The sequence below is a fragment of the Anoplopoma fimbria genome, chromosome 19 (assembly GCF_027596085.1).
Source record: "Anoplopoma fimbria isolate UVic2021 breed Golden Eagle Sablefish chromosome 19, Afim_UVic_2022, whole genome shotgun sequence".
Lineage (NCBI taxonomy): Eukaryota > Metazoa > Chordata > Actinopteri > Perciformes > Anoplopomatidae > Anoplopoma > Anoplopoma fimbria.
This window is the reverse complement of record NC_072467.1, coordinates 27,066,276-27,079,856: the sequence shown is the minus strand read 5'-3', so window position 1 is coordinate 27,079,856 and position 13,581 is coordinate 27,066,276. Positions and strand designations below refer to the sequence as shown.

General features: G+C 42.3%; 1 protein-coding gene across 4 annotated transcripts in view; it reads right to left on the bottom strand.

Annotated features, from left to right (window-relative positions):
- Window positions 1-10,138, bottom strand: part of cadps2 (Ca++-dependent secretion activator 2) — a 165,363-nt gene extending 155,225 nt beyond the window's left edge. For all 4 annotated transcript variants that reach the window (XM_054619217.1, XM_054619214.1, XM_054619215.1 and 1 more), the window contains exon 1: window positions 9,584-10,138. In XM_054619217.1, the coding sequence (XP_054475192.1) occupies window positions 9,584-9,913 (330 nt within the window). In that variant the 5' untranslated portion in view covers window positions 9,914-10,138. The remainder of the gene's footprint in view (window positions 1-9,583) is intronic.
- Between the last annotated feature and the right edge of the window lie 3,443 nt (window positions 10,139-13,581).

Here is a 13,581-nt window from a genome sequence, read left to right as displayed (position 1 = left end):
GCTGCCAAAACAGAGCGTTGAGTAGGTGGAAACGACAAACACATTACATCCAGCGTGGGATTACTTTTCTTTTTTTTTTTTCTCAATAGCTAAATTACTCAATATCAGGACACAAAGATGGTCCCAAAATAGGTATCGAAACAATGACAAACACTTTGCGTTAAAACTCCACACCTGAGTCGTCCCCGAGAGCCCACGCACTGGTATTCAACAGCATTTTCCTTTTTCAAAACTCTTTAAATTTCACTTCACTGCACACAAACGTGGAGGGACCTCAGCAGAGACACAAACGATAACGCGGAGACGCCTCGGGGGACGTCATTAGTCACCAGAAGCACCGAGCCGGAGCGCAGGATGATCCGGCTGCCACACGGAGACATCATGCGAGCGGCTCAACCTGTCAATACTCATTTATTTATGACGACTGGTGAATATCGAGGACTGCAGAGGATGACGGCTTCATGGTTTTACTATAAATATGTGTGATACACGCTGCCTGAAGACCCAAAATACAAACCTGAATGAATGAAGACAGAGTATGACTAACAGCCGTTTATATACAGGCTAAGCCTTCCATCACTATTGAGTCTGTCACGTTGTACACAAGCCTCAGGCCAGCAGGATTATCTGGAATACACTGAATGTGTGCTGTATGTTAAATTCTGTAGATTCAAGAGCATAATTCTGTACAGAAATAAGCACTCCTCTCATCAGATTTATAAAAACCCAGTGCAAACATTTATCCGTTTCATAAAACTCAATGGAAACAAAATGTCCATTTATGTTCACCATTATCCATTTATTATGGTTATTTGCATAAAAAACATAATTCAAACTTCTTAGAGCTAATGCTAGGAATTTAAACAGGTCAGAATTCACTCTCTAATATCTATTTTATATTAATGTGAAATGATCACGATCAAACACATCACGATAACGTTACAATTTATCTACGCCTCACACTTCTAATTATATATATTTTTTTTATTTAGCGGCTGTGGCTAAAAAGGGGAGATCGGGTTGTCCTCTCATCGGTGACCTATGAGGCGCCTCTCACAGCACCAAGTTGGACTTCAGTAATAATGTCCGTCTAACATTTATGGTCCTTTAAACTTCTGAACTCCAAAAACCAGCTGGCGGGATAGAATTTTTTTTTTTTAATTGAACAATAGCCCAAACTACACCGTTTATCAGAGTCATAATGGTCAGATTGTCATCCTTCCAATGGTCCTTGAACGTATAATTAGTAAAAAAAAAAGAAACAGAAACTAAGCTTAAAATTGTGATGTTTCGTACATGTACATGTCTCATTTAAGATCTCGCCCTGAATAAACCATTCAAAGTAATTCAATTTTGTAAAAAACATTAAATTCGGAGCTCCTCAGTTAAACTATGAAGCCATGATTGATTCACCGGAGACAAACAGTCACTTCAGGCTGCTGAACACAGAGCAGAGAGGAGAGGAGAGGCTGGAAACATGGAAATAGTTCAATGTGGAGCCTCCATTTTTTCCCCAACATTGGTAACACTTGTGGACACTTGTACAATGTTGGATTTACAGAATCAATTGTTTGCCAATTTTTGTTGAAATAAATTAACAAAAAAAATTCAACTTGTGTTTTCTTCTTTTTTTATGATTTATGTCATTATAACTGTGTTTTTCTGCACTAAAGACATGTCTGAGTTCTCTCTACTTCTAGTCATGATGGTGTTGTTTCAATAGAGGAGCAGGACTTTTCTATATTGCAGTGAAAATGAAGGCCATGGAGAGAAAAAAGTGTCATCACCTCTATCAAAATCTGTCTGTAGGTGAAGGTGTACTTATTGTATCTTTAAACAACAGCTCTGTGTTAAACGTTTACAAAATACTACGTGTACCAAAAGCTTAGGAAACAATATATAACAAAAACAAAATATAAACTAATTATATATATATATATATATATATATATATGGGGAAATATTCTCTTCCATCTCTGGCAACACTTCACAGCTTTGAAAAGATTACCACAGCATCTCCTCACCACCTGCTGCCGTTTGATTATTATAAGTTATACAGTCCGTTCCGCCTCATATATTACCTGCACAGCGTTTAAGTAGAGGAGTTTCCTCACAGCGAGCAGCACGGCTGCACCGCCACATAGAGCGCAGCCTTTGTGTTTTATCGCCTGCACCAGAACAACAGCTTAGTCATGAATCTGTCACCCGCTCAATAATGTGAGCCACTTATTCCCAAGGAGACAGTGGAAGTATGTACACTTAAAGAAAAACAATGAACGGAACCTTCAATAAGTACAATGAAGTACAGCTTGGGTTGGTGCCACATTGTCCTACAAATGTCATTTTTTCTTCATTTGAGAAAACAATGCAAACCTCCACAATGAGAATATGGACTAAAATGAGAACACATGATGATATAAAAGTTGTGTCTGACTGTATTATGTTAAATCTGATCTCCCCCCTCATATCCTTAAACGCTGTTATGTGTCATCAGTCTGTTGCTCGGCACGCCGTCACTGTTCTGTTGTAATTGATTTGATTTGATTCAGCTGAGAGGTTTGTGTAGGTGAGAAGAGAGAGAGAGAGAGACCAACACTGAGAGCAAGAGAGCGAGAGGTTTTCCAGTCAGGGGGATTTGAGTATGTGCTTGTTCAATAACACAGGTTTTTGCAGTGCATTCTGGGCATTCTCCTGTGGGTGTATACATTTGGAGAAGAAGAAATAAAAGCAGGTATTTTCTCACCGTTTATCCAACCATCTTAAAATAACCAATGTTGCTGCCTTGAACAGGAAAGCAGGAAGTAGCTCAGACCATCAGTCGGGCATAATAATTGTATATATTTACGTTTCAGCATCAGTACTTCTTATTGTCACAGAACGGACGCACAGACACAGTGTGAAGGTGTCCAAGGGTGAACATCAGCTTTAGGAAGAAATATATTGAACTGAAATAATTCACTGTTGTGTTTAGACTCAGAAATCCAACATGGTGAATAAAATAAAGATGCTGCAAGTTTAATGAGTCATCTGCAGAACATCACGGTTCGGTTGTCACGGTTCGGTGCACGCAGAATACAGGGTTTGTAGATTGATTAAAGTTATGTGGGATCAAAGTTTACAACATTAAGTTCCGCTCAGAAAATATAGAAGGTATTGAAAGTTAACCGAGGTTGAGTTGACTTGCACGCTGCGTTCAAGCTCTACTCAGTAAAAATGAGTACTGGGCGAAGGTAGATTATAATGCTATAATGATGTGTTCAAATGTAATCTTGTAAAAAGGTAGTTTTTGGCAAGAAACTTGAATAAATCCAGTAGTTTGAAGGAGAAGTTTTAACATTAACAAATAAAACTGACGGCTTACATTGACCTCGATTTCAGTTTAAATTACGCCATGAAGTTACCGTGCCACTGCCCCGCCCCTTTAGAAACGTTCATATTCACTTTTTAAGAAGAAATATTAATAAACCGTAATATCATTACCGTCCGTGTTTCAAAACAATAACGTGATAGAAATGTGCGTGATGATATCCCTCCCCAGCAACAGGAGTGGGTCCGTCTTTTAAGGCTGGACGATTCTGAATTCAGAAATCTGAATTCACCAATATACTGTTTTAATAATCTTGATATTAAATTAGTATGTAAAATCACTTCTTTGGCCACAAGTAAGAATCATTGACCGACCAAATGAGTCTGTCAAACTATCCTGTACAGAACAAGATTTATTTCTGCGCTAACGTCACTTAGTTTGGTTTTCCCCCGGCGGACGCCACAGATCATAACCGCTTCATCTTTGTTACAAAAACTGGATTAAAGTACATTACTGTCATTTTTACCAGTACATGTGACTTTTGCGTCTGAACAAGTTGAAGGTAAATTTAGCGCCTCAGAAAGTGAATGTCGTGCCCCGACTCTGATGTTCTGCTGACTGCAGAGAGTTTGAGCCGAGCGAGGGCCGTCTTTGGCCGCGGGGCTGAGCTGACTCGGTGTCTGAAGCTCTTCACGGAGCTCCCTGCTCCGTTAGAGCCCTGCTGAGACATCCCTTTCACTTCGGAGAGGAAGAAGAGGAGGAGGAGGAGGAGGAGGAGGAGGAGGAGGAGGAAGAGGAAGAGAGGTTACATAACCCTCTTAGAAGAGCCCCATCTCAGGGAATCTGACAGGGGAAGGAGAGATGACAAAGGAGGACGGAAGTCGCCTCCAGCAAATCTGCGGCCAAAAAAAACCCGCAGAAAAAATAAATAAAGAAATAAAGAAACAAGCCTTCACATCAGCAGAAGTGGCTTCTTGTGGCAGAGATGGTGTTTATCTTGTTTGTGTAATAAACAGCTGCCAGGGGATTAGATGTGTGCAGGGAGGGGGTGCGTGGGTCCCCTTCAGGAGGGGGTTTCTGCCGGCGCCGTTCGCCAGGCGCTCTTGGAAACAGGACAAAAACAGAAACACCGGGGGAAGACGGGAAGCTTCCGACGTTTGAGAGGCGAGAGAACACAACGGCAACAGGTGGGAGTCTCCTCTCAATGCCAGGGAGAATATCTCAGACATGGGTACATGGAAAAATAAAGAAATAAAGAAATAAATGCAGAATATTCTCCCATCTGCTGCTCGACTCTTTAACCTGATCTTTGTGTAAATCAGAAAGAAATCTCAAGGCCGCAGCGCGGGTTGAATATTCAGAGCTGAGCTATGCGTCTCCACGAGGTAACAGCTGCGGTAACAACGTAAATGTCTCACGCCTTCACTTACAGAAACACTCAACAGCAGCTCTGCAAAAACTACAGGCGCCAGGCAGGGAGTGTGAGAAGTGATCGAGCAGAGTGGAGGTGAGACCTTCATAGCTTCAGGCTTGCTGTCCAGCTGTGCTTCTCATCAACCCAAAAACTCTTCCGGTTCTTCGGTAAAGATCTTAAATCGACGTGTCCGAGGTCTCCAAACCTTCCCGACATGTTGATCATCCGTCCTCTGTGCCTCAATAAAGGAGCTCTAACTAGTTTGTCTCAGATTTTTGGAGAGAAATAAAGAAAAACAAGATTACTATTGATGTTGCATGGTTTAGTCGGAATCCTGCAGGGATTGGATTTGTAGCTCTGCGTGGAGATTCTGATCTGCCATTTATTCAACTTGACATGTTAATTATTTATTAGAATAAATAATGAGCCTGAGTCGCCGTGCTCTCTGGGAAATAAACATCCTTTGTTTTATGCAGACGGCCTCAGGTGAAACTCAAGTTTCCTTCCTCTCTGTCTGATTCACAGACCTGGTGGATTTCATCAATACCAGACTCCAAACATAAACCAAGAGTCCTCAGAGACAGAAGGATAAAGAGCATTACCAGCTTAGTTGACCTTCATGAATTTCTTGATCTCTCCGGTACTCTGGATTTAACAACCTCAGACGGAGGAGCTGAGCATTAAAAGAGCTCTTTTTAGGTGGCTGCCTCTCAAAAAAGCCCACGCAGACACCCGATCCTTTGGAAACAACGAGCAGAAAAGGAAGCTGTGAAGCTCATTCGGTCCAACATTTAAACTATGTAAACAAGGAAAGACTGGATGTTGCACGGCTGGTTTCTCTGCTTCGGTTTCTCTACAAAACTTCCCCCTAAAGGCGTGGTGGTTTTCACGGTCAGTGGGATTCGTATCGAGCGTCACACAAACCTCAGAGAACCTGTTAATGTTTAAATCAGCAAACAGGATACAAAAATTCATAAATGACTGATGGGGGAAAGTAATGAATAACTAGTGAACAGCAGCTAGTTTGGGAACTCTCAGAAACAGCAGAGCAGTTTGTTCGTTTCCTGAGGTTATGATTTAATATAAAAGCTCTTGAATTTGGGTGGTGCCTCCAACTCTGCTGTTTGTTTCAACACAAATCTGTCATGATCGCTGGGTCGATAAATGTTTTACTTCAATTTGTGTTAAATTTCATAGCATAAGATATGCTTTGTTTGTTTTGTTTGCCTTTTGAGAAAGTGTTTGTTCACTGTGTTCAACAAAAGTGTTTGAAATGTTCCTTGTTGTTATAATGAAAGTAGTTTACCAGTGGGCAATAAATCAGTACCAGAAAGAAGAATTTACAAATTCTAAGTTGGATTTTGTAAATCAGGCAAAGGCACCTCTTTAAATCTTGTGTTTATCAGAGATGTGCTCAAATGCTTCTTGGAAATTAGTCATACAGAATGACAAAAGCATAAAAAAAATGACTAATGAACTAAAGAAATCTTAGTCGACTTAGACCACAATAACCAAAAAGTCAACGAAGAGGAGGAAGCCCCATTAAAATTGAGGTTTAATGTTCATTCATGACCGTGGAATTGTCCATTCATGAGCTGATTTAGGTTTCGATCACATCATACGATCATCAGCAGATGGAGTCTCCCAGTTGTGATGAAACTTTGAGGACTTCTTGTCCATGTTGGCTTTAAAGTTCCTCAAACTTTTGATTGAAAAGTCATTAGTTATCTTATGGACCTTGAGGTGAGATCGTTTTACGAGTTATTTCAAAGTAAAGCAAATGTGTGTTAAAGAAAGAGGACACGTCATTTCTAACTTTGATTTGAAGAAAGATTACAATCAATAAACATGACTGGCTGTGTGACATCAGGAATACGTTACAAAAAAAAAAAGAGAGAAGAAATGGCAGCATATGTGTTTTTCTGTCGTTTCTTACAGCATACGGTTGTTAAGATAAACAGCACTCTTTGGGTTTTTTCCATATAAAAAAAGAAACGGCCTCTGTAATCATTCGTGTGTTTTGTGGGAGGTGGAGCCCTGAGGTGTGAGCATCATGGAGGCCCACAGTGAACCCGCTGAAGGCTGAGTTTGTGCGTGGGCCAACGCTAAGTGCCGGCGTGCACCATTAACTCCGCCTCCAGAGGCGCGGCGGCCAGCAGGAAACTGACAGGATTCAAGACGCCAACAACGTTTCTGTGCAGTGATTATTATTAGTCTCAATTACTCCAAGAAGCAGTTATAATATAAAAGACCTGCAGATGCACAGTAACTAAATCTGTATCTTTAGTTTATCTCTGCGGCGGTAAAACAACAGTTTAACTACAGTGTAATGGCGGCTTAACGACAATTTAACTACTGCATAACGACGGCTTAACTACCGCATAACAACGTCTTAACTACGTCATAGCAACAGCTTAACGACGCCATAGGGACAGCATAACGACAGCGTAACTACTAATGTAGTAATGTTACTTAATTATCTGCATCAGTGTGCTGATAAGTTAAGCACCACAGCTCTTTTGATGGAACAAGTACTGAGATATTTTACTTAAATAAAAGTACTAAACAACACGATTTACAGAATCCACTTCATAAAGTTACTTTTACTGCCAATGCAAATTCAAAACACACAACCGTGTGGAAAACAATAGCTGCTCTCAGATCTGCCTCCTGTCCCAGTTTGTCCTCTGATGAGTTCATTCCTCTGCAGGTGAATCCACTCCCTGCCAATGAAGCGTTACATCGATCCAGAGCAGCCTGCTGGGTCAAGAGTCCAGGGATTCAAACTGGCAACTCCCACCATGGCAGCACTGCTACATGAGGAACTCCGCTTCCTCCGCGAGACAAGAAAATCAATGCCTCAGTCTCTCCCGCCTTCACATGAATTCACACTAAGTTTATTTATGAATCGGCCCAGAGAGAAGCAGGACTCCCAGCACCGGTTGGAGGCTGATTCTCTCCTGCTGGATCTCCAAGTTTCTGTCTCATTAATGTGACACGGGTTTAATATTCTGAACTTATACTTGTGCACAAATAAACTCCCACGTCTGCCTTCTGTCAGACGTGGGAATGCCTCGTCTGCATATTGAAATTAGACACCAACAAGACGCTCATTAACAAGCTTCCCAGAAGGAAAGAGAACACTGGGGTTCTTCAGTCGGAACTGGCTTCCTCCCATCTTGTTTTTTTTTTATTAGTGGGAGCGTCGCAGGTCCAGGCTGTCCTCCAGCAAAGCAGAAACACATTCAGCTGAACCTCAACCCGAGGAGAGCTGTTCACCAAATCAGCTTGAATGGCCCCTTGAATGTGGTGCAGCCAAGGACGGCGCTTTAGAAAAATCTATTTAAATAAAAAAGACTTTTAAACACACATCAGTATCTGCATAACATAGCGGTTATAGAAACAGATGCATCTTCACGGAGAGCGCAGCGGTTCTCAAGCAACAGTTAATGTTGCAGGAAACCTCCATCAAATGTCGGTTTACATGCAGGCTTTTTGATTGCATTTAAAAGCAATATGGCAAATTAGTGTAAGCTTATAGTTAGGATAAACAAAGTGGGTTTAGATTAGTTTCTGTTATGGTGATGGTTTACTGAGATGGTATTCTACCTCAATTCCTGATTTACGGGGAGCTGTGCTATGGATGGGCTGGTTTAAAGTATTTATTTGGAGTTTGTTATGGTGTTACATGGTGGTTGGTCCTTTGTTCTTGTTCAAGGCAAATAAAAAAAAAAACTTCAAAAAGCATGTGATTAAACCTCAATACACTCGGCTCCCCCGGAATGCCATGACTACTGTAGCAGACTCCCTCTGTGAAGGTTAACAGGAGGGGAACCAATCAAATACACACAAACCAGTGAAACACCTGACAACGAGCCGGTCCAGTGGGATCCTGAATCCTGGATCCGGACTTCATTTCATACAATAAGTACTTCTTGTTAAAGAGATATTTCAAATGTAACAGTTGGATCACAGGGGTGGCCTCTGTTTAGCTCAGGTAGAAGGTGGGTGCTAAATGACTGTAATGTAATGAATGTAATGTAATGAATGGGGCGGCTGTGGCGTAGTGGAGAGCAAGGTAGTTCTCCAATCAGAGGGTCGGTGGTTCGATACCCGGCTTCGGCAGTCGATGTGTCCTTGGGCAAGACACTTAACCCCATGTTGCTCCTGAAGGCTTGCCATCGGTGTGGACTGGATGATGAATGTTAGTTAGAGTCTGATGGTGGCACCTTGATGGTAGCCTGTCATCAGTGTGTGAATGGGTGAATGATATGTAATATACTACTGACTGTAAGTCGCTTTGGAGAAAAGCGTCTGCTAAATGACTGTAATGTAATGTAATGAATGAGAGAACTCATCTGTTGGAATAAATGTTGAATAAAAGACATGCCCAATTAAAAAGCAGCTCCTTGTGAAAGAAGTACTTATTGTATGAAATGAAGGCCGGATCCAGGATTCCAGGATCCACTGGACCGGCTGGTTGTCAGGTGTTTCACTGGTTTGTGTGTATTTGATTGGTTCCCCTCCTGTTAACCTTCACAGAGGGAGTCTGCTACAGTAGTCATGGCATTCCGGGGGAGCCGAGTGTATTGAGGTTTAATCACATGCTTTTTGAAGTTTTTTTATTTTATTTGCCTTGAACAAGAACAAAGGACCAACCACCATGTAACACCATAATAAACTCCAAATAAATACTTTAAACCAGCCCATCCATAACACAGCTTGTGATTCTGAATACATTCAAAAAGCAGTGTAGAGATTCAAGACAGTTCTCCACCAGGTCCCTCCACACCACACCACACCACCACCACCACCACCACCACCACCACACCACCACCACCACCACCACCAGGTGTGCTCACCTTCTGCTGCCTTCGCGCCATGTCGGTGGGCTGCTTGGCGTTGAACGGGTACGCGACGCAGCGCAGCACGAACACGTAGATCTGCAGCTTCACCTTCCTCTCCTCCTCCTCCTTCTGGATGCGCTCCCGCTCCTTCCTCTCCACCTCCTCCTCCTCCTCCTCCTCCACCTGCACCTCCTCCTCCTCCTCCTCGGCACCTGTACCTGTGGCGCCTCCAGGTGCGTCGGGCTGCCTCCGCGTCCTGCTGCTCCCCCGCGTCCCCGGTGTCTCCTGGAGGAGCTCCGGGTCGGAGTCCCCGCCGGTGTCCTCGCTGGAGGACGGGTCCAGCATGGTGCTAAAGGTCCGCAGGTATCTGTGCTAAAGGTCTGCAGGTGTCCGTGCTAAAGGTCTGCAGGTATCCGTGCTAAAGGTCTGCAGGTCTCCGTGCTAAAGGTCTGCAGGTATCTGTGCTAAAGGTCTGCAGGTGCGTAAAGGTCTGCAGGTGCGTAAAGGTCTGCAGGTATCCGTGCTAAAGGTCTGCAGGTATCTGTGCTAAAGGTCGGCAGGTATCCGTGCTAAAGGTCTGCAGGTATCTGTGCTAAAAGGTATCTGTGCTAAAGGTATCTGTGCTAAAGGTCTGCAGGTATCTGTGCTAAAGGTCCTGCAGGTATCCGTGCTAAAGGTCTGCAGGGTCCGTGCTGTCTGCTCCGTGCTAAAGGTCTGCAGGTGTCCGTGCTAAAGGTCCGCAGGTGCGTAAAGGTCTGCAGGTATCCGTGCTAAAGGTCTGCAGGTATCCGTGCTAAAGGTCTGCAGGTATCCGTGCTAAAGGTCTGCAGGTATCCGTGCTAAAGGTCCGCAGGTATCCGTGCTAAAGGTCTGCAGGTATCCGTGCTAAAGGTCCGCAGGTATCCGTGCTAAAGGTCTGCAGGTATCTGTGCTAAAGGTCTGCAGGTATCTGTGCTAAAGGTCCGCAGGTATCTGTGCTAAAGGTCCGCAGGTATCCGTGCTAAAGGTCCGTGCTAAAGGTCCGCAGGTATCCGTGCTAAAGGTCTAAAGGTCGCAGGTCTCCGTGCTAAAGGTCTGCAGGTGCTTAAAGGTCTGCAGGTGCGTAAAGGTCTGCAGGTATCCGTGCTAAAGGTCCGCAGGTGCGTAAAGCAGGTATCGTGCTAAAGGTAGGTATCCGTGCTAAAGGTCTGCAGGTATCCGTGCTAAAGGTCCGCAGGTATCCGTGCTAAAGGTCCGCAGGTATCCGTGCTAAAGGTCCGCAGGTGCGTAAAGGTATCTAAAGGCTGTTCTCCGTGCGTAAAGGTCCGCAGGTATCCGTGCTAAAGGTCCGCAGGTGCGTAAAGGTCTGCAGGTGTCCGTGCTAAAGGTCCGCAGGTATCCGTGCTAAAGGTCCGCAGGTATCCGTGCTAAAGGTCCGGCGCAGAGCCGACGGCCCGCAGGTGAGCGCCGGTGTTCGGTTGTGTGTTTGAGGACGTGGCGTTCAGACGTCGTGTTCGCCCCCCCTCACTCCCTCCTCCTCCCTCCTCCTCACCTGCGTCCTCGGAGGTGTGCTTCTCGTGCTTCTCGTGCTTCTCGTCCCGTCGCGTGTCGGAATGTGAGAGCGCGCGCTGCAGCAGCACGGAGCTCGCGCGCTCTGTGTGACTGTGTGTGTTTCCAGCGCGCTCACAGGTGAGCAACCTGTGGCTGCGAGCAGAGATAGGGAGGAGAGGGAGGGAGACAGCAAGAGAGAGGTCTCACTCTGTCGGTGCGTCCGGAAAACTACAACGCTCAAATAACTGCGCGCCTTCTTTATAAGATAAGATAAGATAATATAAGATAATATAAGATAAAATAAGACAAGACAAGACAAGACAAGACAAGACAAGACAAGACAAGACAAGACAAAATAAAATAAAATAAAATAAAATAAAACAAAATAAGACAAGATAAGATAAAACAAGACAAAATAAGATAAAACAAGACAAAATAAAATAAGACAAGACAAGACAAGATAAAATAAGATAAGATAAAACAAGACAAAATAAGACAAGATAAGATAAAACAAGACAAAATAAGACAAGATAAGATAAAACAAGACAAAATAAGATAAAATAAGATAAAATAAGACAAGATAAGACAAAAATAAGACAAGATAAGATAAGACAAGACAAGATAAAATAAAATAAAATAAGATAAATAAAACTAAACAAAATAAAATAAAATAAAATAAAGAAAAAAACAAGACAAAATAAAAAAGATAAATAAGACAAGATAACAAGACAAAATAAAATAAGATAAGACAAGACAAGACAAGATAAGATAAGATAATCCTTTATTAGTCCCGCAGCGGGGAAATTTACAAATATTATATTTATAATGTATGTCGCAAAAATACCATTGGATGGAAAATACTTTACTTCAGTAAAAGTAGAAATACCACAGCTTAAAAATACTACAACAAAAGTAGGAGTTCCAAAGTAAAAATGTTACTTAGCAAAATGTCTATTAAATATGAAAACGAACTCCTCATGCAGAATGGCTCTATTCAGAGCGATACAGCACTATATTATATTTTGATTGTATCACTTAATAATACATGTAAGTGCATTTTAATGTTGTGGTTCAGCCATTTTTAGATCGTTTGTATACTACTATGTATATTAGTAGTATCGCGCTACATCATATCATGTAAGCATACTTCATATTTTGATGTAAAAAGTAAACAGTAACTATAATTGTCAAATAAATGCAATAGTAAGTAATAACAGTACAATATTTCCCCTCTGAGTAGAAGAAGGCTATAAAGTCACATATAAAGGAAATACTCATGTAAACTACAAATATGTAACCTGAATAAATGTCACTGCTGCTCAGTTATATTCCTCCAGTGCAAACAACCACAACTCTATGGAAGCCCATAACCGCCAGAGTGACAAAAATAAAACGTAATTGGCTTCATGTCTGTTTGCATGTGCTTAAAGTTAAAATCATTTCAGCAATAATGACAAACAATACAATAACAATGAAGCTAGAGCCAGACGTAGGTTAGCATATAGCTTAGCACAAAGACAGGAAACGGGGGAAGCAGTTAAGTTCAGCTCTGTTATATTTGATTGCAGTCTTATAATTCTTACAAAAACCAAGGTGTAAAAAAGAATCAATGATTTCATTTTTTTTCAAAAGAGTCAGACTCTTGTCAAAGTCTCTGTCAGAAAGCAAATAAGTGTATGACCAAATGTTACGTACAGTGTCGTGTATGTATACGTGTTGTAGGCCTACATGTGTTGTGTTCTGTTTTGTGTTGTTGGTTTGTGTTGTTGTTCTGTCTCCTCCCACTGTTTTCATTCTCCTCCTTCTCAGATGTGCGCACCTGGTTCCAATCATTGATCATCACCACACCTGTTCCGGATCTCCTATCAGCCATTCCCCTTTAAATAGCCCCCATTTGTGTTGGAGAAGGTTGTTGCTTTTTGGGTTGAGCTGTGGCAGAGCTCTGGTTGAGCTCTGGTTGAGCTCTGGTTGGTTTTGCTGGTTCATTGATGAACCTTTAGTTAAAACACCTTTGTTAAAACCATTTACTTTAGCAGCCTACTTTTGTTTTGTCTTGTGTTAATTCTTTGTTGTGCGCACAGGGACAAACGAGGATAGGTAAGAGACCCTGGGTATACATATTACATGCACGTAGGTTTACCTTTTGTTAAAACCCCAGATTAGAGTGAGCACCACCCGCTGTACTTTTGGGTGCTTAGCGCCTGTCAATGGGGGTGGGTTTATTTCTGTTCTTTTCTTTGGTGCCACTGACAGTCCTCTTTGATCCCTGTGTTGCTTTTCTGTAAATAAATACTTTCTTTAATTCATATTGGGTCCTGGTTTTGTGTGACTACACCCTCACTTGCTCAACCTGGTGCATTATGTTACGTCCTTCTACTCCGAGCCACCAAGGGGGCGTAACACCAAATATATCAAACTTTTCCTGAAAGATTTTCACTAAATCAAAAAGAAAATTCATTATTTTTATGGCGCATAAATAGCCA